The sequence below is a fragment of the Sceloporus undulatus genome, chromosome 2 (assembly GCF_019175285.1).
Source record: "Sceloporus undulatus isolate JIND9_A2432 ecotype Alabama chromosome 2, SceUnd_v1.1, whole genome shotgun sequence".
Classification (NCBI taxonomy): Eukaryota; Metazoa; Chordata; class Lepidosauria; order Squamata; family Phrynosomatidae; genus Sceloporus; species Sceloporus undulatus.
Window position 1 is genome coordinate 250,424,266 of NC_056523.1, and position 26,630 is coordinate 250,450,895.

General features: G+C 41.0%; 1 protein-coding gene across 2 annotated transcripts; it reads right to left on the reverse strand.

Moving 5' to 3' along the window:
- GKAP1 (G kinase anchoring protein 1) lies at positions 1-24,836 on the reverse strand. Of its 2 annotated transcripts, none has more exons than XM_042452811.1 (12): positions 24,656-24,836; positions 21,580-21,846; positions 20,640-20,783; positions 18,683-18,760; positions 17,019-17,151; positions 16,365-16,387; positions 12,914-13,060; positions 10,756-10,857; positions 6,451-6,514; positions 4,158-4,228; positions 1,663-1,740; positions 1-313 (listed from the first exon to the last, which is right to left on the reverse strand). In XM_042452811.1, exons 2-12 carry the CDS (start codon positions 21,796-21,798, stop codon positions 266-268), a joined length of 1,107 nt encoding a protein of 368 aa, XP_042308745.1. In that variant the 5' UTR covers positions 21,799-21,846; positions 24,656-24,836; the 3' UTR covers positions 1-265. The 2 variants fall into 2 exon arrangements, with proteins under 2 accessions (XP_042308745.1, XP_042308746.1); XM_042452812.1 differs by lacking the exon at positions 24,656-24,836 and adding an exon at positions 24,399-24,602.
- Between the last annotated feature and the right edge of the window lie 1,794 nt (positions 24,837-26,630).

Here is a 26,630-nt window from a genome sequence, read left to right on the forward strand (position 1 = left end):
TGACAAAAAAGGTTTATTGATTGATGAAAAACTAGATGTAGAATTAGGACAAACTAAGTTTTGAGCATCATTGTAATATTAGTTTCCAGTCTCTCTTCTTTACACTAAAAGTACAACAGATTGAATATTGTGATTGTTAGTCAATCAAACTTTACTTCCAACCCCCTCCCAAAACTGCATAGTTAAGCAGTAATACAAATATACATTTCTGCAAAACCCTGAAGACTTCTTTTATTTTTTGCTTTGCTTTGTATTGCAAGTGTAATCACCTGCACTGGTCAGACTCTGAATTTCTTTTTCCTTTTCTTCCAGCCTGTAAAAAAAAAAAAAAAATGGGGGGGGGGATAACAGGAAACATGTTATCAAAAATTAAGTGTCAATAAACAAAGCATTTTCCCAGTGAACAGGGTGGTTTCACAGAAGTACTGACAGTTTTTCTTTACTGCTACCTCCCACAAAAGCTGATGAAGAAGGAAGCCACTCCTTCAAAGAATGAATGGACTCTCTCTGCAGGGCTTTTGGAGACAGCAGAAGACAGCCATTTGTAAAAGTGGAAGTCAAAAAGAATCATCCATGTTTTCTTCAGATTTGCACAGGAAAGATTAATATTTTTACAAGCAGAGCTTTGTCAGAAAGTGGAGGAGCATTCATTGGATTAGAGAAGACTCAGTATTTGGCAGGTTGGCAAGTCAACTCATGGAAGCTTCAGCAGGATTTATATTACCCTCAGATACTTGGGTGGCTAGGTACTGTCCATTCATCAGCAGAATGGGGAAGGAGTGGTTTGCAGCAGTTCCATCTTCTCAATGCATCGTCTCTCAAACCTGCTCTGGAGAACAGGGAGTCCCCTCACATCAGATATTACGTGTGAGTGTTGAAAAAAAGACTACAGTGAGGAGAAGGAATTGCTAATGTCTGCATTCTGATTATGGATGCCTTCCATCAGCAAAGGAAACCCCAACCACATTTTAATGTAGATTATTGTATACATAAACACAAAATTTAACAGTGAATATAGATTAAGATCACTGAGAAAAAATATCAATATAGGACTAAAACGGCCTGTTAACGCCTGCTTCTGGGTATCTCAGGAGCACAGTATTTACACGGTCCATGCTCCAAAGTGCCCAGAAGCCTCCTGGAAGCCAACCAGCGGCTCAGACATGGTGGCTTCAACACGCTCCAGCGGTGTGGCGTTTCCACACTGCACACTGCTGGAACATCTTAAAGCCGCACTGGGGCATCTTCAGCAGGGATGTCTCTTCCAACCCACAGTTCAGGGACACAAAGCATTCATGATGTGCTGAATGACATTCAGTATACAGGACACAAGAGAAATAGTTTTAAAGTATGTTTTAAAAGTATATTTTCAGAACACACAAAAGACCCAAGATTATTTTTGAATCAGAATGTATGATTTCTTTGGATCAATTTTGATCCTGAGGAAGTTCAGTAAAAAAATCTCCTGTAATCTCCAACTCAATTTTGGGCAATTCTCTCTCTTCCCAGCTGAGGAGGACACCTATGCCTTCTCAAAGGCAAAAAGGTGGCTAGAAAGAAGTGATGGGGCCAAAAAAACCCATTCTTAACTGTCCCCCCCCCCCTTCCCTCACTTTACAATCTAATATTTTAAATTAATTATTTTGGACAATTGTAAGTTACCTGATATTTTGTTAACTCTGCTTGGAGTAATTTCACTTTAGATCTTTCTTGTTCCAGTGCAGCATGAAGACTGGTAACCTAAAAAAAATATATTAAACAGTCACCTTGGTCTGAAAAAGGTTTTAAATCATTAATAAATGTGATATTTTAAAGAGAATTAAAAACTACATGTCCCATTTAAAGCGTTAAAGGAAAAAGTAATGTTTTGTCTCAAATTACAGGCTGATGAGATAAATGCTCACAGAAGTAATATGATACATTTGTCACACATGGTAAAAGTTATCACAATATTCTGACAATTATTGAAAGTCAAATACAGTAAAAAATAAAGATTTTAGCTGTCTTTTCTCCTAAAGGATTCAATTGTTCAATCCGTATCTTCAGAAAACTGCAGCAGTCTCTGCAAGCTGACACTAAAGTACTAGAGAAGAACTGAGTCTTGCAAAAGAAACACCCAAAATGAAACTCTGAACATACACTTGTGTGCCTAAACAAAATTCCCTGTTTTCCTAAATGTTCTGGATCCCTTGTAGATATGGATTTTACTCTAATGTTCTCACACCTGAATAACAATTCTTTAAACATAAGTAATGAGACAGCTAAAAAAAACCCGTTGTTGTTGTTGTTGTGGTCTTGAGCTTGAGATTTCAGTACTGGAGATAGTTTAGCAGAAGTTAAATAGTTTTCCAAGAATGCCATATATGAACAAGATTACCTTGCTGGATGAAATTAAATGGCTGTTTAAGCCAGGGCTGCTTAACATCTACCTTCTTTTAACTAAGAAAGGACCATTCTAGAATTTGCCCTCCATTAAACATAGCAGACCAATGCATTATATTTTCACCTCCTATCTGTTTCAAATATGTATGGGTGGGATACAGAAGGCCCACAAAAAAATGGATCCTCTCTCGTTTCCCCCCCCCCCGGAAAAAAAGGGGGGGGACTAGACTATCAAAATATTTTATTTTAGAATGATGAATAAATATTTAAGACAAGATATTCACATGTTTATTGCCTCAGAATTATTTCTAAAAAACTTTTAAAGAGAAAAACATCTATGTAAACTATATACAGTATCAGATTATTAAAACTTCTGGCCATCATTTCCTTTTCCCAGTTCTACTAATGGGAATTACACTCATCCCTCCACATTTGTGGCTTTGACTTTTGTGGATTTGATTATTCATAGATTTTATTAATATGATTTCTCTAGAATATCTAGGTCATCCAGGGCAACTCTGTGATCAACTTTAACCAAAAGGCACACTGAAGGACCTTGAGATTCCTAGAGAGAACACTCCGCTAGGTCTTTGTAGCTCCTCCAGCACAATTCTATGGTCAATGTCTGGCAGATGTTGACCACAGAGTTGCACTGGAGGACCTAGAGATTCCTAGAGGTGTTCTCTCAAGTAAAAAACTTTGTCTCCACGAGCAGCACCCAGATAAACCTATAAACATCCATAAAAAAAGAGAACAATGAAGACGACTACCTTTGTACCTGAGATTAGGAAATCAGAAGCACACACATTCAATTATTTTTCTGTGTACCTGGACAAGAACTTTCCTTTCAAATAAATATTAACCTCAATATGCTTCTAGCTCAGGAGGAAAAAAGCCTCATATGTTGGGTGCAAGTGAGTAGGCAAAATGAGTTGGAGAGCTTTAAAAATTATGTAAAGCTAATTAAAAAGTACCACTATATCTATTTGTTTTATAAGGATCCTTTAATGTTTAGATTCTAATTACTAGGAAGTCAATATCTTTAAAGTTACCCAGGATCCCTGAGCAGTAGAATCTACAGATACATTGCTTTATGAGGTAGTTCATCTGAAGTTCACTCTGCAGGCTTCTCTTCAATGTGAATTACACAACCTATCCATTTTAATAAAAGCTAAATATATACTACTGCTTTTCTATTTTCTTTGCAATATTCAAATTTTATAAAATATCACAGCATGGATCAGAAAGAGAATGGAGACATCAATACTGCAAAAAGCAGTAAAAAGGTTATAAAAGATAGGATAAATTTTTAAAATAAAAAGTGGTTTTGTCATTATATATAATAGATTTTAAGCAGAATCTAATATATATAACGACAAACTAATTTTTGTTAAAAAATATCCCCTCTTTTAATTCATGTGAACATTCAAGGCAGCTAATATCAAACAGAGAAATTAGATTATTAATATCTGTATGAAGCTAGAATTTGTTTCTTGAGTTGCTACTTCTTTTCTTGAACTTTGCTGACTGAATATTAATTGAAAATTTGATTAATCTAGAAGCAAAGTGAAAGCCAGTTTCTAAAAATTCCCTTATCCTTGTTGCAATCTCCTACATATCTCACATTTCGGTCTCAGGAGCAGCCTCTAGCTGGCTATAGTAGAAGGAGCTAGAGGGGAAGTCCTGTTCCATAAAAAGAATTTGCATTTATTTCAACCTATATGTCCTGGTTATTATGATCTGAAGCAGAATTTTAACAATTACAAAATCTTTACCTGTAAAGTCAGCTCATTCTTAATACTCTGAGATTCATCAACTTGAAGTAGTATTTCGGCTTTATCTTTCACTACAATATTAAAACAGTGAAAAAATTAAACTCCCTTCAGTATCTTTAAAAATGAGGTAGGTGGGTATATCAAGCCACGAGCAATAGCAATAGCAAGTACATTTCTATACATTACCAGTGCACTTAAGCACTCCCTATGTGGTTTACAAAGTGTAAGCTAACTGCTCCCAACAGTCTGGGTACTCATTTTAGTGACCTCGAAAGGATGCAAGCCGGAGTCAAGCTTGAGCCCTTTTGCTGGTACAGTGGTACCCCGGGATACGAAAGCACCGCGTTACGAAATTTCCGGGATATGAAAAAATTCTATAGAAAAAAACTGTTCCGGGTTACGTTTTTTTTTTCGGCTTACGAAAAAATTTTTTGGTGCTTTTCGGCGCTTTTTCGCACCAAATCGCGGCTTCCAGCGCTAGCGCCTATGGCTTTTTCGGCTTGCGAAAGATTTTGGGTTACGAAGGGCGCCGCGGAACGGATTATTTTCGTAACCCGGGGTACCACTGTACTGAACTTGCAACCTTATGGTTTGTGAGTGAGTGGCTGCAGTACAGGCATTTAACCACTGCGCCACCAGGGCTCACATAGCTGGTGAGCTGTATTCAGCTTAATGTATTTAATATTTGCTTGTTGGCTCTCAGCTTGCCACAAGGCAATGTGGAACACATAAAACACTTTTTAAAAACTAATCAAAACTAAAAATAAACAGTTTTAGAATGCATACACAATTACTGTAAAACAGTCCCCAAATCCCTACTTTTAGGGACCAAAGGACTTACAAAACAGTGCAGTCTTGGTTACCCACTGAATGCACACAAAAGACTGAACTAGACTGATTTCCACAACCAAAGTGCAACCTGACCCTCCTAGCATACTTAAGCGTACAACACGATCTCCACTGGGAAACTCAAATTCCAGGCAGACTCATGCAGGTTAAGAATGCCCTCTATGTAACCTGGTAAAAGCTATTTAGGGGATAATAAACTGAAGCAAAGTGAAAGTCAGTGCAATTAGTACACCACTAGTGACACCTACATTCAAGCTTTTCATGACCTCCTTGACATCAAATGCAAAAGAGGAATAATGCTGAGGATTACCAGAATAGTGATGACTGCTAACCAAAAAACTCTGGATGACCTCCCCCAACACCATGTAGATGTTAAAAAACACAGGAGACAGGCCTGAGGGTTGTGGAACCCCACAGACTATTGGAAAGAAGGCTGAAGAACAATCCATAACCACTACATTTTGGTAACATTGTAGTGCTGCAACCATTGCAAAACCGTGCCCATAACTTCTGTATCAGCCAACCAGCTCAGAAGAATACCACTACCAATGTTATCAAATGAGAGGTCCAGCAAAATCAACAGCAGCATACGCATCCCATCTAGTTCCTGACATAGAGCATCTATCAAGGTGACCAAAGCTGTTCCTGTCCCATTACCAGGCATAAACCTAGAGTGGAAAGATTTGTTTCTTTCACAAAAGCCGCAAGTTGTGCTGTCACCACTAGCTTTAAGAGAAAGGATAGGCTAGCCAGTTTCAAATCTGGGGTGGCTGAGTCCAGTGAAGGTCTTATCACTGCCTCATTTGGATGAGCTGGAATATAATATTTTTTCCAAAAAAGTATTTACATTGTACACTACCTGATCATGCACCATTCCCTGACAGATCTAAAAAGCCAATATCACCATGGGTCTAAAAGTGGTTGACCATATCCAAGCAATCTGTCAAAATCCTAAAACCAAAGGAACTAAAATTCATCTGTCAGTGGACAAGTCTATGCTTCAATTGCCACTTCAGAATCTATCCTCAATGTGGAGTCCAAGTTTGAATGGATTGGAGTTATTTTGTCCACAAAATGTTTTGTAAATTCATCACAGTGGGTTTTGGAGGGCTTCTCAGTTCTCTGAGGTGTAGGATGTTGTAGCTTTTGACAATATGGAACAACCACACTGGATGAAATTGTATTGAACAACAGATACAAGCAGTGAAAGATAGGCTATAAAATGAGCTCCAACTAGTGTTTGACTGGAATTATCTTGAGACTAAATAGAGCAGCCAATAATTTGTTGGCTCAATGACTCAGATGTTTCACAGACCTACCACATAAAACTCAACAAACATGTCTATTTTATTATTTCCCACACACTTGTAAATAGATTTAATTATTCTAACAGATTTTTTAAAATAATCTTAAATATATTTTAAAAACACAAAATGGTACTTACTTTCACCTTCTTGTAACATTTTCAACAGCTGTGCATTTCGTGCTTTTACTTCTTTATACTTTGCCTAAATGTTTTTAAAAATCAAACACAAGTGGTTCATTTAACCCATCTTGTTTCAACATTAAAGTTATACAGCAAAAAACTATGCCTGAATTCTCTACAGGAAGTCCCAATGTGATCAATTGTGATTACTCCTCAGTAAATGTATCAAAGATTACAGCCTCAAAGTTTTATGTTCATTTAACAACCAGTGTGATACACTATCATACAAATTATACTTCAAACTCCCATTTTTGGAGGTGGTGGTATGTGAATGGCTTTTACAACTGGCGGTGAGCAAAGCAGAAAGAAGAGAGAGTAATACATATTCCAATTTCAAGTCTGGCTCGCAATGCAACAAACAAGGTGTTCAACACAGAATTCATCTCAGCAGCAAAAAATATTTAGTCACCCACCAATTGTGCAAGTTCTCTCACTTAAAAAGATGAGAGAGGCCTGTAATTGACATCATAGGTAGACCTCAACTATGAGAGACAAAATGAAAAAACAAATCCAGACAATCACATTGTCTGATTTGGAAAGAATGTATTTGCAAATTATGGCATTTGCATCTTTCTGTAATGTGTAGTATCTGGTTAACTTCCGATTTTTCTGTGATGCAAACAGATCTATCTGAAATGGATCTAATACAGTGGGCCCTTTTCTTACGCGGGGATCCATTCCAGACCCCCCCCCCCCCCCCACGTAAGAGAAAAAACACATACGCTCAAGTCCCATAACAAGTAATGGGGCTCATGAACCTTTCATCCGGTGTGGCTTCCAGCATATGGTGGAAGTTGCGTATGACGTGGGCGCACTGTAACTGATTAATATGTCTGTGTGTAGAGTTCATTCTCCTGGGTGTATGTTTTTGAATTAGTAGTGGTTTCCCTGGTGAAATTTTAATTATTAACTATTGGATGTGATTGCTGTTTGTTGATGTTTGATCAATTGATCGTAATAAATAAAATGAATTATGCATTTGCTTTTTTCTTTTGGCTCTGGGGAAGGTGGGTATCTTGATCTTGGTTTTCTGTTGAATATTATTTTATAGCCTGTTGTTAACGCCTGAAGTACCCACTGATCGATGTTTTTTTTTACCACTGATTTGCATATCTGAGTAATCTTCCCCCTACTGCCAATTGTGAATTGTCAATATTGATTTCTAGGATGCCTTGTGGTGTTGACCTCTTCTTTTTTATTCTGTCTGATATCAGTACTTTGTTTACTAAATCCATTTCCAGTCCTGAACCACGGGTATCACTGACCTCTGTATTGTGACTATTTTGGAATTGTTCTTGTGCCTCGGAAGAAATTATATGAATTATTAGTATTTTTGAATGCTCGTATGTCTATTCTCTTTTGTAATTGGCATTTTTTGTCTTTGCTTTCAACAAGAATTTTTTCTAGTGCTTTTTCTCCAAAATGTATGTCTCCAACGTAAGGAAAATATGCCAAGTTATGAGATTTGCTATTGGCATCCCAGTGCTTAAGCCAAAGTGATCTTCTAATCATTGTCATTGCTGTTATGCTGCAAGCAGCAAAAGTAGTGGTGTCATGGCCGGCATCTGCTATGTATTGTAGAACTGTGGTTATCCTTTCTAATGCTTTATACAAAGCCGTCAGTGATACATCACTGGTACTCTTTATATCTTGTATCCACATGACTCCAGCTCTCGCAAACATGGGCTTTCCTCAATACTGAATCTGCCCTTTTTTCATCAATGTCTTTTAGCGTAGTGTCCCCTTCCTTTGGGGCAATTGCTCCAGAGATCAAAGCAGCAATTAGCATGTCCACAAGGGGCACTTTTAACACGTTCATACCTTCATTTTGTAAAGAATACAATCTTTGACTGTAACCTATGAATTTTTTTGATTGAAAAGAGGAATTCCATTCCGCCTCAAATCTTTAAATATTTCTGGCATGGGAATTTCTTCCCTTTGTATCTTTTGTTTTTAGATTAATTTTGCTATGTTTCTATTTGAAGATTTCTTTTCCTGTGAGTTTTCTTTGTTGTCATGTTGTAAGCCTAAAGTCTGAAATACTCTTTTGAGCAGATGTTTAAACTTTTCTACGGGCAACAACCTTTCTGCAATTAGCTGCTGTTCCTCATCTCAGCGCCTGAGGAGTCATATTCCTCCACTTCTTGTTGTTTATACTCTTCTGCTGTTATGTCATCATCAGAATTTAAGTATGATTCCTTCATATATTCTCTATTGTTGCCATGCTGCTCATCATTTAATTCTTAATCAAGTATGAGTTTTGTTTTCTTGGTATGCTTTTTCCTACTTTGATGTTCCATATCAATTTCTATTGGTATTTTTCATTTTTGTTACCTTTGTTGGTATTGACATTTGACTCTTCTTGCTGACCCATGGTATTCATTTCAAACATATTTGCTAATTCTGCTTTGACTGTAACTTGTATTAAATTAGAAATATTCAATGACATGTATCTGTGCTCTTAACGTATTAAAAATTTCATTTGCTTGAATACTTATAATCAGCCCTTCTTATCCACGGATTTTTTTATCCACAGATTCAAGCATCCATGGCTTGAAAACATTGAAAAAACGTATAAATTTCAAACAGAAAACCTTGATTTTCCATTTTATATAAGGGAAACCATTTTGCTATGCCACTGTATTTAATGGGACTTGAGCATCCACTAATTTTGTTATCCACAGGGGGTCCTGGACCCAAACCCCAGTGGATAACAAGGACTGTGTCTGATCTGCTGCTTTTCCCGTCTGTCAGTTGCACATTGCTAGCACTAGGGGTAGTGTTTAACAAGTTACCAAGCAAAGCTGGCTGTTCGCTCTGGTAACTCTCCTCATGTTCTTCAGACCTCATTTCCTGAGTGCCCGTCATTTTGGATTGGCATTGTTTTGTTTCTTCTGTTTCTTAGCAACTTATTTTTTTGTTTTTCTCCTTTCTCTGCTGTGGTTTCTTTATTTCAGTCAGTGCTGGCTCAGCTGATGGAGCACATGATCTGTCAACACCCCTAATGCAGTGAAATAGGTGTCCGCCCTAGGATTCAGCAGCAACTGAGCTTTCAGCTTAGCTAAAACCTTTTGTCTTATAGGCTGCATTGAAACTGCCGTTAATTTTGGCATAGTCTCCTCTTCAGATTCATTTGTTTTATTGGGGGAGGAACCTAGCATCCACTGGGACTCATTTCCTCTACCTTGCAAGCCACTTATGTCAGTAGAGTGGCCATTCACTTTCAGTTTCTTTTGTGTATCATTTTTGGAGTAGCTTTCACTTGACAACATACCGTATTTTCCGGAGTATAAGATGACTGGGGTATAAGACGACAACCTACCTTTTCCTGTAAAAATATAGTTTGGGGATATGTCGCCTTATAAGACGCCCTCCTTAAAAATCCAAGGAGGGAGAAGTCGGTGGCCCTCGTGCCAGGCCACGGCGCTCCTTCCCGGGCTCCGCAGGGCCTGGGGGAGGGCCAGGCCGCGGCGCTCCTTCCCAGGCTCCGCGGGCCTGGGAGGGAGTAAGGCCGGCGGCCCTCGCGCCAGGCGCTGCGGCACTCACTTCCCGGGCTCGCCGAGGGCCTGGGAGGAGGGCCAGGCAGGCGGCCCTCGCGCTAGGCCGCGGCGCTCCTTCCCGGGCTCCGCGGGGCCTGGGAGGAGGGCCAGGCCAGCAGCCTCGCGCCAGGTCGCGGCCGTTCCTTCCCGGGCTCCGTGGGTCTGGGAGGAGGGCCAGGCCGCGGCGCTCCTTGCGGGCCAGGCTCCGTGGGCCTGGGAGGAGGGCCAGGCCACGGCGCTCCTTCCCGGGCTCCGCGGGGCCTGGGAGGAGGGCAAGGCCGGTGGCCCTCGTGCCAGGCCGTGGCGCTCCTTCCCGGGCTCCGCGGGGCCTGGGAGGAGGAGAAGGCCGGCGGCCCTCGCACCAGGCCACGGCGCTCCATCCTGGGCTCCTTGGGGCCTGGGAGGAGGGCAAGGCCAGTGGCCCTCGTGCTGGCAGCGGAGCCTTCCCGGAGTATTAGACGACCCCCCCAACTTTCAAAAAGATTTTAGGGGTTAAAAAGTCGTCTAATATGCCGGAAAATACGGTAAATATTCTTTTCAATCCTTCTTGCCTGTTATCTCTAGTTGTTATTATATCCCTATGTCTAAGTAACTTTCCTAATTGTTAAATCTTTTCTTGCCCTAGTTAAATGCTTCTTTTGCTGGCCATCACAAAGCATCAGTTCAACTTGTATTTTAGTTAAAATTAGTAAGTTGCTTGTTATTCGGTAAAAAGGATACATACCTCCCATTGAATGATCACACTCTTTAATTGGTGGATTTCTGCATCTTTCTTTTCAAGTTCCAACTTTAGTCTTTCTATTCTTCCATCTTTCAGAAAAAAATCCTCCAAAAGAAATATCATACAAGTAAGGATGAATCACATACACAGAACTGAAAGAAATGTAAACCATGATTCAAAATATTTTCAAATATAAAAATGTATAAAAGAACCCTTGCTTTTTAAATTAATTAAACAGAGTAAGTTTGTGTCTAACAGAATAAACCATAAGTTCCATCAAGAGAAAGAACCCAAGGTTTGTTCTTGAGCCAGTATTCTACTCATAGAATACTACTTGGGATGCATCATATTGATAAATCACTAAAGTTAGGGACTTCCGGATATGATGGGGAGGCGACTGGTGGGGCGTTTGCTCGCCCAACTCCATCACTCCCATGGCTATTGCTATGGTTTTTTTTTGAAAATTTGGATCCATTTGGGGCTCGTCGGGGGCTCACCAGAATTCTTGTCCAACACCTACAAGTCCACTTGGCAAGTTTGTGAGTGGAATGGGTTTGAACATATAAGTGGGGAGACTGTGTTAAAAATTAATAAAAATTAATATAAGAAAATGTGGGAGTTTTGTACAAGCACAATCTTCTGAATATCTATCTGAAACATTATTTGTGGCTATACTATCCAAGAACAATCAGAAGAGAATTGCAAGACATCACAGATAAAAAAGCACTGTAAACCACTTATCTTTGTGGGGTTTATATTTTGAAAGGGTGAATAAAATGATAAGCTATTACTTTGCTTTATTGTGAATTTAAAATAACCTGCCCCCCCCTCCCCGGCCACTGAGCTCGGATCCCAGAATAGCTTACATAATATTACTAAAAATGTGGTTGTGACACCAAAGAAAATTGGTTGGGAACAGAAGAAAAGCAAATCCAAGTAGCATCATTAGCTACATAATTATTCTGCAAGACTCTTCTCAGGCTTGGAGAAATGTTGTGGCTTTTTGAATTCATAAGTTTGTTTCATTTTCCCTTTGACTACCCAATTTTGTCTTATTCAACTGCATTCTTCAAGATAATCATGTACTGTACAACCCTCATATCTCAGGATTGGCACCAGTGGTTTCACTTACTCTTGTCCAGGGGTAGGCAACCTGCGGCCCGCGGGCCGGATGCGGCCCGGCAAGGCCTTGGGACCGGCCCCCGGCCCGGTCCTGCCACCGATTGCCGCCGGGGCCTTTGGGGGCAATTGTCTATAAAAGCTTCAGAAACATGCATTTATATTTACATTTAAAAAAAAAATCAGCAATTTTTTTCGCGTGTCCTCCATTTTTTTAAAAAAAGTGTCTTCCATTTGAAAATTTTGTCCTACATTTGTCCTGGTTTATTTATATATTTAATTTTTTTTTAAAAAAATTAATTATTTATTTTTTGGCTTCGGCCCCCCAGTTGTCTGAGGGACAGCAACCCGGCCCCCGGCTCAAAAAGGTTGCCTACCCCTGCTCTTGTCCATAAAAATAAGGTCTCTTGAGGCATCTGGAGGTTCAACCTTTGTCACAAATATAAGGTTCACCATTACTCACAATTTTCACTATCAGCAGTAAGTTTGGGAACATATCCCCGCTGATATGGCAGTTGTACTGTACATAATTCATTTAAGAATTTCTGTTTAGAATCACAGAGTTGATAGAGACCTCAAGGACCATCCAGTCCAATCCCCTGCCATGCAGAAATACACAATCAAAGCACTTCCAACAGATGACCATCCAGCCTGTTTAAAAACCTCCAAAGGAGGAGACTCCACCACTCTCTATGGCAGCAGATTCCACTATCCAACAGTACTTAATGTCATGAAGTTATTCCTAACATTTAGATGGAATCTCTTTTCTTATAGTTTGAATCCATTGCTCTGGGCCCTAGTCTCTGGAGCAGCAGAAAACAAGCTTGCTCCATCTCAACATGACATCCTACAAATATTTAAACATGGCTACCAAGTCATCCCTTAACCTGCTCTTCTCCAGGTTAAACATACCCAGCTCCCTAAGCTGCTCCTCATAAGCCATGGTTTCCAGACCTTTCACCATTTTGGTCAATCTCCTTGGGACACCCTCCAGCAATTCACACTCTCCTTGTATTGTGGTGCCAGAACTGGTTTAAAATACCTGTGGGTGGTCACATGATGTGCTGTTATCCATTCCATTGTCTGTAATAAGTTCTCTTCTTTTTTCTCTAACAAGTATTTTATGCACATCATCTTCCAGTCTAGTGAAGAATTCACCATCATGCAATACAGTATGTGAGCCCAATTCCTGTCAAGAAACTTATTCTTAATTTCCAATAAAAATAATTAAACAGCTAAACAATAAATAAATAAGATAGTTTTCCTGTTTTTCTTTCCAAAATGATAAGTCCCTCTCCCTTGAACACATCTAAACATGAAATACAACTTTCATGAAAGTTTAACAGCATATCTTTCAACACATAAACCAGTATCTACTATTAGCCACTACTTATAAAGGTTTTAGTTGTGTTTGAACATTATGGTAAATCAATGTTATCAAATACGTTATAGCAAGTCTTTGACTCAAGATCTCCTTACTCCTCCTCTGGCATGAAACTGATGACAGATAACAGTAGAGATGGCCTCCCCAATAGGAGTTGGAGAATGTGGTGGTCTCTCAACTCCAGTGGTTCCTGGATGAGATGGATTATCTAGATCTATGTCAGACTGGTTTCAAGCCTCACTATGGGACAGAAAAAGCTTTGGCCATCTTGGTGGATGACCTATGCAGGGAAGTGGACGGTGTGTGTGTGTGTGTGTGTGTGTCTGTTGGTTCTGCTGGACCTCTCAGCAGCCTTCGATACCATGGACCATTCTGAGTGACCTCTCTGGGATGGGACTTGGAGGTAATGTTTTATAGTGGCTCCATTCTTTCTTGCAGGAGTGGTCTCAGAAGGTGGTGCTGGGAGGTTCCTGTTCGACTCTTTGGCCATTGGCCTGTGGCGACTGTAGGGTTCAGTCGTGTACCCTATGCCTTTTAACATCAACATGAAACTGCTGGGAGAGGTTGTCCCGAGTTCTGGAGTAAGGTATCACCTGTATGCTGATTATATCCAGCTTTATCACTCCCTTTCACCTAATTCTAAGGAAGCTGTTCTGTCCTAAACCGGTGTCTGGCCACTGTAACGGACTTGTAATGAGGGGAAACAAATTGAAGCTTAATCTAGACAAGACAGAGGTGCTCCTGGTCAGTCGAAAGACAGATCCGGGAATAGTGATTCAGCCTGTGCTAGATGGGATTACACTCCCCCTGAAAACTCAGGTTTTTAGTTTGCCGGTACAGTACCTCTGGATTCAGCACTGAGCCTGGAAGACCAGGTTTCGGAAGTAACCAGGAGTGCATTTACATAGTTAAAATTAGTGAGCCAACTGCACCCATTCCTCAAGAGGTCAGATCTGGCCACGGTGGTACATGCTTTGGTTACATCCTGTTTGAATTACTATAATGTGCTCCATGCGGGGTTGCCTCTGAAAACTGCTCAGAAACTTCAGTTGGCCCAAAGAGCTGTAACCAGGTTGTTAACCGGAGCTGGCTACAAGAAGCATACAATTCCCTTGTTGTGACAGCTCCACCGGCTGCCAGACTGCTTCCGAGCACAATTCAAAGTGCTGATTTTGACCTATAAAACCCTATACAGCTTGGGTCCAGGTTATCAGAAGGACCGTATCTCTCTTATGAGCCCACTAGGGTGCTGAGATCATCAGGAGATGCCCTTCTCTCTGTCACACCACCTTCCCAGGTTCATTTGGTGGAACGAGAGAGGGCTTTCTCTGTGGCTACTCCCAAACTTTGGAATTCCATCCCTAGAGAGGCCAGGATGGCTCCATCCCTGCTATCTTTGGCAGCAGATAAAGATATTCTTGGGCTGTCAGGCCTTTTCAAGCAGATAAGGACTGAATTTTAAATGATGTGCAATTTAAATTTTAAGGTTGGTATTTTAACACATTAATTTCAATTTATAATTGTCTTAATTCTTAAAATTGTTTGTTTTTTTTAAAAAAATTATATATATTTTAATGTTGTACTGTTTTTAAACTGTATTGTTTTTTAAGTTGTTGTTCGCTGCCTCCCTATATTGGGAGAAAGGTGGGATATAAGAAAATAAAATACTGCTGCTGCTGCTGTTAGTGGAATAGAGTGGACAAAGGGAGAATGAGTCAGACACTGGCTGCACACAATGCCTGTGCTGTACTGGCTTTGGTCTATACAAACTTTCCTGGGCTATAGAAGCTCAAACCTGGTTTTTCATCCAAGTGTCAAATGCAAAATGAATCCTGAAATTTGTGCCTGGGTCAACATGGTGCCATCTGCCCCACAGCTTCCTCCACTTGCTATGTTCCATGGTATCATTTAACTTAGGGTGGGGGCTCATGAGCAAATGGGGAGAGGGTCATCTGGCCACACACACTGGAATAACATTCTTCACCCCGGGTTCAGCATGTTGTCCTAACCCAAAACTGTTGTTAGGCTTATCTGTGGGCTTTGGTTGTGTGCGCGTGCGTGTGTGTTTTTTGAGAAACAGTTCTATAACAGATCAGTCAAATGAAGTTGTCTTGGCTGAAACAAACCATTGCCTGTCAAATTGGGATAGAATACTAAATAGCAGTTAATGTAAAACAGAGGCAACAGCTTCTTAACTGTTCACAGCTGCGGCAGTAGGAGAAGATGGAGTGCATGAGTGTAAAGAGAGACCAGGCTCATTCTGTTAGGCACAATAGATGGTTTCATAGTTTGGCTTAAGCTTGCATGGCAACCAGGTACCAATCCTTGTCTTGTTGAAATACTGTACTTTCATTGCCCTCTCAGCAAAGAAAAAAAAAAGCTGTTTTGGTAATGTTCTTACTATCATTTAGAGTGAGGATACCATAAAGATTTAGCGCCCCCCCCCCGCCATGCAGCCACCCTGACTGACAATGTAGTTCTATATAGCCATTACATTTACTACTAGTACCCTATGATCCAAGCAGAGGGAGACACCTATCTCACTATGGCAATATGAGGCAAACTCTTCCCCTGCTGAGCCCATGGGCAGCTGGTGATGCTCCCTGCTGTATGTCCTGATTAGTGATGAGCACAAAATCATTCTAAAACTAAGTCACATAACAAAGGAAAAAGAAATGGTAGTTAGATTAGGTAGTTAACACAAGATCAAAAGGAGAACACATCCTTCATGAGCACATTTTTTCTCTCTAGAAATATGTAGAGCATAGCTTTTGCTGCAGGTGCTGTAACACAGAGATATTATTCATTAAAACCCCCACAGGTGCTGCCTTTATTTTAATAGTCCAAACCACTAATTTACAACATGGTTACTAACTCCTGAGTATTCTACAATCTAGCCCCATGCCTGCCCACATAAGGCCACAAAACAGAACCATGAGCATGAATTCATGACACTTACCTGAAACAATACACAGCAATGCTTGTAATACATGTCAAAAATATGTATGTGCTCATTAGGAGACAAAGTTATTCTGAATAATAAACTGAATAACTATCATTTAATCTATATAATTTTTAAGTTCTCTTTGTTGTTTAATCAAGTACTTACCTCCTGCTTTTTGGGAAGGTGATCTGAAACATTAAAAATGGGATTACTAATTATATTTCATTGCATTCTTTTTTCCGATCTCAAAGCAACACAGATCTAAACAACTGCCACAGGTGTGAAGTATAACATTTCCTTCTTAGAGCATGATGCTGAGATGTGAAACTGGAGATTGATGAAACTGATTTAGGTATTTTTCAGTTTGGGTTTTGATCTGAATTTAAAATAGAACTGGTTTGGTTATCCAGGAGACTTAGGCCTGAAACAGATGGGCCAAAAGCACCGCCTTCAGGCCAATCCGGGGGTCTGCCATTCAGACAACATACTGTATGCCCCCAGATTGGGCTGAAGCTGCGCAGCGGCTGCCTGAGGTGGTCCAAAACCAGCTGCAAAAGCAGTGCAAAAAAGTGCTCCTTGTTGACGGTCTGTTGTGAACAGCAGCAGCAGCCAGTCTCTGGACCACAGCATCTGGTTGCTATGGTACCGCGCTGCTCAGGGTGCGCTTGCGGTTGGAACACCCAGAGGCTGCTCCAAGCCGCCCGGCCTTAGTTACAGTTTCTCCAAATGACAGATATTTTTGTCCTGTGACTCTCTGGAGCAGGATCAAATGGTTCATAGAAACATTTACTACAGAATAATAACAACAAAATTCCATACCTATGCTGGCATCACATTGAAAATCTTTTAAAGACACTGTTAGAGGCTTGTCTTTTCCCTGTTGATTTTTCCTTTTTTCTTTCTTATGCACAGTCTTTGATGGAGGAGAAGCATTTTCAACATGTTCATATTCCTGTAAAGGATTACATGTTTATTCATCTGTCTTTAACTTGAAATGGTAATCACAAATGAATCAGTAAATCAACTGAATAGAAACAAAATGCTTAAGAATGTAAGAATGCAAGGAGTGTCATCCTAGATCAAATTTAAAGCCTATCTGGTCCAAGATTCTGTACACATAAGTCACCTCTGGGAAGCCCACCAGAGCTAGCTTGTGAAATGTATCTAATGGCCACCATGTCAAGCATGGGCCTGTGACAAATTATTTCTGACTGTTATTTTATTTGAGCTATCCAATACAACTCCAAGATCCCTTTTTTGGTCTGTCATTGCCATCAGTTAACACACGAATTAACACACGAAACTTGGATTTTTATCTCAATATGGATTCCTTTACATTTGCTTTCACTGAAGTTCTTATACCATTTTAATTCCCATTGTTCTAGTTTAGATATATCTTTTTGTGCTCTTCATTTCTGTTCTAAATAATTTGGTGTCATTAACGAGTGTGGATTCTACACTACTATTCCCTACCATCAGGTGACGTTAGAAAGTACTCATTCCGACACAGATCCTTATGGGACCTCTTCTCACATCCAATCACCATGAGAACTGCCAATTTATATCTAGTTGCTTTCTATTCTATTTCTATTAAACAATTTCCATCTTTTAAGATGACCACTCCTCTTATCCAAAGCTAACAATTTTGCTCAGGTGAGGAATTTTGGTGGGGAACTTTCTCCAACACTGTAGGAGATTCAAGTGAATGATCTACCAGATCATTCATGTTTATACAGTGCACTTGCGTCATACGAAGGTGCGCTATACATGGCTTTGAGCATGCTCTATACGCGGCTTTGAGCCTAAGCTCAAAGCCGCAAGGGAGCGCGCGGGGCGGCACATCCCATTGACATGACTGGGGTGTGCACCTGTGGTGCGAATACACCACCACATGCACAAGCCCCATTCATGCAAATGGGGCTTGAACATGCGTCAAATTCAGCTTATGGGGGGGGGGGGGGGAGTGTGTGTCCCGAAATGAATCCCCCGCATAAGCTGAGGGCGCACTGTATAACATAATATTTGTAATAATATTTATTTACTGATACCCCACTCTTCAGCCAAAAGGCTATCAGAGCGGCTTACAAATTGTTAATTGGACATTTCCCTGCCCTCAGGCTTTTTTCCCTTATATTTTAGATCATTTCATTACTTCCAAAGGACATTCTCATGCTATCAAAGCTGTATATAACTACATTACTTACATTTGTTTGCAGAAGCATAAAAGTAGAACCTAAGTAATATTTGCAAGAAAAACAAATGGAAATCTTAACCTCTGTTTCCATTTCTTGCATATTAGGTGTTGCTTTTTACCCTATCTTATGGCTTTCCCCCCTTTGTTTAGCTGGGAAAATGAAAAACATTTTTAAATACACAACTCCAAAATATTTCCTGTAGATTAATAAACTAGCTGATCTTCTAACAGATCCAGGAATTGATAAGAACATTTGCTGTGTTTTGATAATAATAAAAGCAGGAAATACCTTTCTATGTTCTTCATATTCCAGTTTGCTTAGAAGTAAAGCTTTCTCAAGATCTGCTTCAAACATTTCAGAAGTCAGCTGAAGAAACAGCAGAGAAGTATGGACCTTGTTAGAGGCTTTTATTTAAACACAATCTTAATATAACATATCAGAAACTTATTTTTAGCTGTGCTTTGGTTAGGTAATTTTCCACCTTTCTTGCTCAAGAAATCAACAGAGTAAAAGAAATCAAGACATGTGCCAAATGCTGGTAGAATGATAATTAAGACCTAGGCTCCTGTCAACTCAGTCTACAAAGCAGTCATCTTGTGCAAATGGCATACATGTATTATATAAAACTTTTCTTGCCACCAATGACACATACTGTCCCAACAGTCAGCCTGCATAGACTAGCTACTGCAAAAATTAGCAATAGCAAGTATGTTTATATACTGCTTACCAATGTACTAAGTGGTTTACAAAGTGTAAGCTAATTGCCCACAACAAGCTGGGAACATTTAACTGCTGTGGCACCAGGGCTCCAAAAATTCTGCTTAAGATTTGTATCCTTTCCCCAACAGAAAAAAATGATCCATACTGCTACTCAAATCTGAAAAGATGGCTAGAACTCAGAAAGCTTTCCAAGCCAATCTGATGTTTAATGAAATGTTCCCCTCCATTTATCTGGAAATCCAACTGTTCAGCCTGACAGCTGTTTTAAAGAAACTATCCTTGGAAAACTGGACTAGAATCCACAAGCCCACTACTATAAAAGACAATTAGAGTAATATGGGTCCATTTTTGGGAGATGGTCTTTTGTTCCTGGGCTGTTTTTCTGTGTGGAGATTAAAAGGAGAGATTTGTTGGAAAATCTTCCTTAGCTCAGGTTAAAATCTCCTCTGATGGAGTCATAACACTTGCCTCCCAATTGAGTCTAGCATCATCAAGATCTCAAAGCTCTTTTCTGGTCCAGTATTTCTACTATTTAGAACATGATAAGACATTTAACTAAGCATTTTAGTAGCTGCTTACAGATACTGTATATCTGGAGTGTGGTAATACTTACCTATTTTCACTACACTCTTGAATAACTTGTTATCCTTTGACTTTTTAAGTATTATTTTAGTAGAATATAGTTATTAAGTAAGGCATTGTTTGAAATTATCTTTGTTAGTGTTTACTGGTTTATAAAAATAAAGCATCCTGCTACATAAAGTATATTGTCTAACATTCATGAGTTGTGACAAGAATGAGTTCTGTATATCTGCATAATTTCAGGAAAAGGAACAAGAGTTATTCATTGATTTTGTTCCTCTTGGGCCAAAAGAAGTGGCTTCTAGCTGCTTTGGAGGTGTGGAGTTAAAACGATGCATGCCTCCAAAGCGGCCTACAGCTGCAGCGACACCACGCTCCAGTCCTTTTTATCAGAGCAAAAAGGAGTTAGGATAATCCGGCTATTGGCAGCGTGGGTTGGGACCAGCGACATCAGGCTGCTTTTGGGGCAAGCCATGCAGTCACCATGGTCCCAATCCATTTGGGGCTAGAGTGGACTCGGACCACTCCTTCCCGCTCATCTGCTCTGGCCCTCTCTGAACACTTTGATCTTTCGTTCCTAATATTGTAATCCTAAGAGAGCAAGTCTTGCTGAACTAAACATAATGTTTTTCCAAGTAAATATGCTCAGGATCTTTATCGGTTATAGCCTAATCCTATGTATATTTGTGTAGAAGTTACTCCTAGCATGTTTCATAGGGCTTTTTTTTTTAGACAAAGGCACACAGTTCTGTGCCTTCAGGTTCAGGTTGCAATCATGTACCAATTTATGCAAATGTAAGGCCAAATAAAATAAATGAGATTCACGTCTGATCTAGGATTGCACTTTTACATTGTCTGTCCTACAATGTATACAGAACCACAGTGATGAAAAGTAATCACACATGCTTCTTGTAAGATCTTGAACTCAACCACGAAATACTACCTGTTCATCTCTCTGTCTCCACTCTTGCCAGTTTTCTTCCTGAGAGTCTTTCTGTGATGAATTGTTCAGTGCCTGCTCAGGCTGAGACAAACCGGCTCCATGGGAAGTTTTCTGAGGAATTTTTTTAAATGCAAGATTTCTGAGCTACAAAGAAAAACAACCAAAATTTTCATTCTGTGATATTCTAAATGATACACACCATAACATATAGTAACAACCGTGTTGCTTCCATATAAATTGCAGTATTTTGGATACTTTGGTAAGAAATACTAATATACAATACATACAGACTAAAAGAGATAGGCTATGATTTGTTTATTTAAAATTGTGACAGGATACCTTCTAGAGTCTTTTCTTCCCATGGCGGTTTCCAGTATTCGTTGTCTAAAATCAGTGTTAAGTCTAAAACATCATACAAGCACCAGGGAGGGGAGCTAACAACAGTAACAATTACAAAATGTATTTGGCTCAGCAAATACACGTTATTTGCACTTTAGACTACTGAAGCAAGGCTAAGAACATTCTGGCTTCCACCAGTGGCCAGAGGGGGAAAAGATCTTAAGATATTTGCATCACTTTTGTACAAGTAAGAACGCTTGTAAGGGAGTGTCTGCCTGACTCAAACTGCTGAAGTATTACATTAAAATACTTCATTTTGTTCTGGCAATTTCAATTTCCCTTCTCTTTTTAGTAAGTAAACCTGAAGGCAGAATTGTGTCTCATCTTCATTTAGATACGATGTCTGCTTTCAGAATTTCTGACAGTAAGATTTATGCCTCATGCTAAACATATCTAAAGCCCCTTCCAAACTTTGCTGGAATCTCAATTATCTTATATCTTGTATGGTTATATATTACACGCCTCATCATTGTTTGCCATCTCCTTTTATGTGCATATGCAGCCGGCACAACTTCATATTAAACATTAATGTCATTCTTACCTCATTTGCCTCACTCTGCTGCTGTTCCTTCTTCTTCCTCCTCTTTTCTTTTTTCTTCTCATTTGTAGATGACTTGCTGCCTGACATTTGAGACTTTCCACCACTTCGAATACTTCTTCCTTTTCCAGATTCTGAATCAGATCCGCTGCCACTATCAACTTGTAAAAGAGCAAACCTAGATGCTGTAGTAGGCACCGAACTAATTACTGCAGAGGCCATTTTCCTAATAGAGGTGTACTGACACAGACTGCTCAATCAAGGTGTTTCCTGAAAAATTAAAGCAATATAAAAAGAAGTTAAGAAGAAGAAGAAGAGCATTGTTACATTAAAATTACTTCTGGTTTAAACTCTGACAGAAGTTTATAAAATACAACTGAGCCAGTGTAGGGTAGTGGTATTAGTGGTGGGTTATGACTCTGGAGACCAGGGCTCAATTCCCAGCTCAGCCATGAAACCTACTGGGTGACTGGGCAAGTCACAGTCTCTCAACCTCTGGGAAAGGCAATGGCAAGCCTCCTCTGAACAAAGCATGTCACAAAAAACCCCATGATAGGGTCGCCATAAGTCAGAAACGACTTGAAGGCACACAACAACAGCAAAATACAACTGCCTCTATATTCTATAATATCAAAACATATATCCAAGAAAACCCTTTTGATTAAAAATAACATTTCAGGAGAGCAAGCGTGTGAAATCCATAAATGAGTGTTATGTTCATTTCCAAACCACACATACAGTTAAACAATAACACAAAGCAAGCTAATCCATTCTATTGCTACTTCAGTGTCTGCAGTTCCTATAGCTAATATTTTTATAGTCCCTTTAGATGTAAAGGGTTACTCATAGTGGTCATTCTGCTACTCCAATAAGCTACCTGACTGACCATTTCATTTTCAGTTCATGTAGAGAATATATAACCCCCTCTTCTGCCACAAAGGCTCTCAGAGCATCTTACAGTTTGTGAATTACACAGTTCCTTGTTCTCTGGCTTACAATCTAAAAAAGACATGACAGAAAAGGGGAAGGGAATGGCAGTGAAGAAGGGGATCAAGAGCAAAGCCTTGTCACATCTGCCTAAGCCATCCTTCTGCAAAGCTCCTCTTTCACTAATATGATTAAAGTTCCCATGCATTTGCATTCATAAATCAACAAGAGCACAGGCAAGATTTAGGCAAAACTTGAAAAGAAGTTTCTGAAGTTCCTATGGAAAACAAAAACACAGGGCAACTCTCCCCTAGAGGTAAGATTAGCTTTAAAAAGATGGAAGAATTCAAATATATAGCCATGTTTGTCTGTAGAATTATTATTATTATTATTACTATTATTATTATTAACCTTTATTTATGAAGCACTGTAAATTTACACAGCGCTGTACATACAATCTTTTTAGTTAGACGGTTCCCTGCCCTCGGGCTTACAATCTAAAAAGACATGACACAGAAGGAGAAGGGAGTGGTGGAGGGAGAGGGTAAGAGGTCCAGCAGTTCCTCTCTACCTCCAAGGCTTGGAAAGAGATCTTGTAGCCCCTTTTGAGACTAAGGGGAAGAAATAAGTTGGCAGCATGAGCTTTTGCAGACTTCAGTCTCACGTACTGATTTCCAACCTTTGCTCCTCCAGAGGTTTTGGACTTTAATGCCCAGATAACCTAGCCAGCTTGGCTAACAGTCAGAAATTCTGGGTGTAGGAAGGCCAAAACATCTGGAGGACCAATGTCTGGGAAGCAGCGGTAATGCATCTGAGAAAGTAGACAGGAGTCTAGGAAAGCTCCTGGTGACAACTTCTTTCTTTGTTGGTCTCAAATGAGCTACAAGCTCACTCTACATACTAAAGCAATGGACCCCAACTGACCACCCCTTTAAGGGATTTTGGACTTCAGCTCCCAGAATCCCAGGCTATTGGCCAACATGGCTGAGGCTTCTTTGAGCTGAAGTTCAAAATCTCTTAAAGGACACAGTTTGGGGACCACTGCACTAAAGTGAGGATAGTCCAAGCTAAATGCATCTGAGGAAGTAGAGTTAAGTCTAGAGGCAAGCTCCTGCTGCCAGCTTCTCTCTTTCAGTTTGTCTTAAAGGTGCTACAAGATCTCTCTACAAAATAAATTGAGGATAGTCCCAGCAAATTGCATCTGAGGAAGTAGAGTTAAGTCTAGAGGAAACCTCTTTCTTTCAGTTAGTCTCAAAGGTGCTACAAGATGTTCTACATACTAAAGGGAGGACAGTGCAAGATAAATGCATCTGAGGAAGTAGACTGGGGTGTCAGGGAAAGCTTCTGCTGCCAACTTTCTTTCTTTTCAGTTGGTCTCAAAGGGGCCACAGGATCTAAGGCCAAATGCATCTGAAGAAGCAGAGTCTAAAGGAAAGCTCCTGCTGCCAAGGTCTCCATCTTCAGTTAGTCTCAAAGATACTACAAGATCTCTCTACACACCGAGAGATGAGATGTAACTAGGACTCTGCAGAGTGAATTAAGCTTTTAGTGAATACTATATGATCCCATAAGAAAAGAGATGGCAGTCAATCTCTGTTGGGCTCAGCAGTGCAGGCGGAGTGCCCTTATTGGAGTAGCAGAATGACCACTATGAGTAACCCTTTAAATCTAAAGGGACTATACAAATATTAGTGGAAGTAGAAGTCAGTCTAAGGAAAGCTCCTGCTGCCAACCTCTTCCTTTCAGTTGGTCTCAAAGGTGCCACAAGGTCTCTATACACACGACACTGAGGATAGTCCAAACTAAATGCATCTGAGGAAGGAGACTGGGGCGGAAGGGAAGGGAAAGCTCCTTTCGGTTAGTCTTAAGGGGAGCCACAGAATCTTTCTACGTACTAAACTGAGGAAGCAGACTGGAGGAGCCTCAGGGAAAGCTGCTGCCGCTGCCTTCTTCCAGTTAGTCTTAAAGGGGCCACGGTCCTTTCCCTCACTCTCAAGGCAAAGCCAGGGAGGCCCTTGGGGATGAAGGCTCCTCCGACAGCCCCCAGAATCCCACAGCCTTCAGCCCGCGTTCCTTCCCAAGTGCAAGTGCAACCCCCGCCCAAGCTCCCCTCCCTCCCTCCCTCCCTTCCCCTCGGAGCCAGGGCCCTCACCGCCTCGGCCTCGGCCTCCTGAGGGGCGGAGGAGGGCCAGGTGCTGCGAGGGGGCCGTTAAGAGGCGCGCGCGGGAGTCAGGAGGACAGGGACGGGGCGCGAGGAGGGACAAAACACCGGCGACAGGCCCTGCTTGCTCCCCCTCAACGGCGAAGGCGCGCGCGCGCGCACGGGGGGCAGAGTTTGTTTATCTCTCTTTCGGGTGGCCAAGGGAGAGGGGGGTGGGCACGACGTCAGCGCATGCGCGGCGCAGGGGACGTTTGTGACGTAGGATCCGAGGTGGAGGAGAGTGGCTGGCTATTAGGATAAGGCTGGTACTCATGAGGATGGAGAGGAAGGGGCTTCACAGCAGCGAAGGGCCTGGAAGTCATAAGCCCAGAGAGGGCGACTTGTGTTGCTGGTTACTTACTGCCTGACTTGCTCTTTGTTGTTGTGCCTCCAAGTCTGGCTTTGGCTGCATCCACACTGGAGAAATAACCCGGTTTGGCCCCGCTTTAACTCTTTCTGTGGCTCAAAGCTATGGAATTCTGGGAGCTGGACAAAGAGTTAAAGCGGGGCCAAACCGGGTTATTTCTCCAGTGTGTTTGCAGCCCTTGTTGCTGTGTGGCATCAAGTCCTTTCCAACTCATTGGGGTGACGCAAAAGCAGACTTGTCCCAGGCTTTTCTTGGCAGGTTTTCCTCAGAGCTGTGTTTGCCATTGCCTTCCCCTGAGGCTGAGAGAGTGTGACTTTGCCCGAGGATACCCAGTGGCCCAGCTGGGAACTTTGCCCTGGTCTCCAGAGTCCTATAGTCCAGCTCTCAAACCACTAGGGCGACCCTCTCACTGGGTTTTTCCTTAGGGAGCATTTGCCTTTCCTCTCCTGAGGCTGAGAGAGTGTGGCTTGAATTAAGAAGGGCCCTCCCTCCAGTCCCTCTGCCTTGGTCCAGGCCTCAGAGGGAGAGAAGAACCACTGGACCTCATCCCTTCCCCACCACCATTCCCTTCTCCTTTTGTGTCATGTCTTTTTAGATTGTAAGCTGAGGGCAGGGAACCTTCTGAATAATATCTGAGAGCCTTTAAGGCTGAAGAGTGGAGTATAACTACCATAAATATATACATTTGCTCAAGGATACCCAATGGGTTGCATGGCCAAGCAAGGATCGAACTCTAATTATTATTATTATTAACCTTTATTTATAAAGCGCTGTAAATTTACACAAACAACCACACCACCTGGGCTTTCTACCTGCGTGACACATCTGCTAAGAGTCCCTCTCCTACACACCCATTAAAAATGAAAGTCCAGTTGTCCTTCGCTATTCGCTAGGGTTAGGGGAACAAGACCCCCGTGAATATGGAAAAACCACAAATAACAAAAACACTGTTTTTACCTGAGAGGACACCTCTCTAGGAATCTCTAGGTCTTCCAGTGCAACTCTGTGGTCAATGTCCAACATACACTGACCATAGAATGGCACTGGAGTAGCTACAAATGGTCTTTCAGGGCAACTTTTAGTTAAACTTGACCACAGAGTTACACTGGAGGACCTAGACAGTCCTAGAGAAAACATAGTAATGAAATCTGTGAATAATCAAAGCCGCAAATATGGAGGGATGACTGTAGTTGTCTCCAGTTCTGTTTTTGGCAACCCTGGTTCCTCCTAAGCACATCAGATGGCCCTTCAGAAGCTACTGGGGTAGAGCAGAGCACAGCTACAAGAAGCTCTGTGGCAAATGGTGCAACCAGACTCAGGCCAAAAGCATGTTCAGTGACTGACATACTCAGAGGTGAAAGGAAACAACAGTGAGCTAAAGTAGACAGGAGTGGGACCCTGTTCACAGCAAGGCAAAAATGGATCAAAGCCACGGCAAACAGCTTTATAAGTGTATCAGTCCATTCTGATTTGGTAAACAAAAGCAGTATGGGCTGAGGAGTAAGTGAACAAAGTGTGTGTGCATATCAAGTTTGTATATCTGGTTGAGAGAAAGAGACA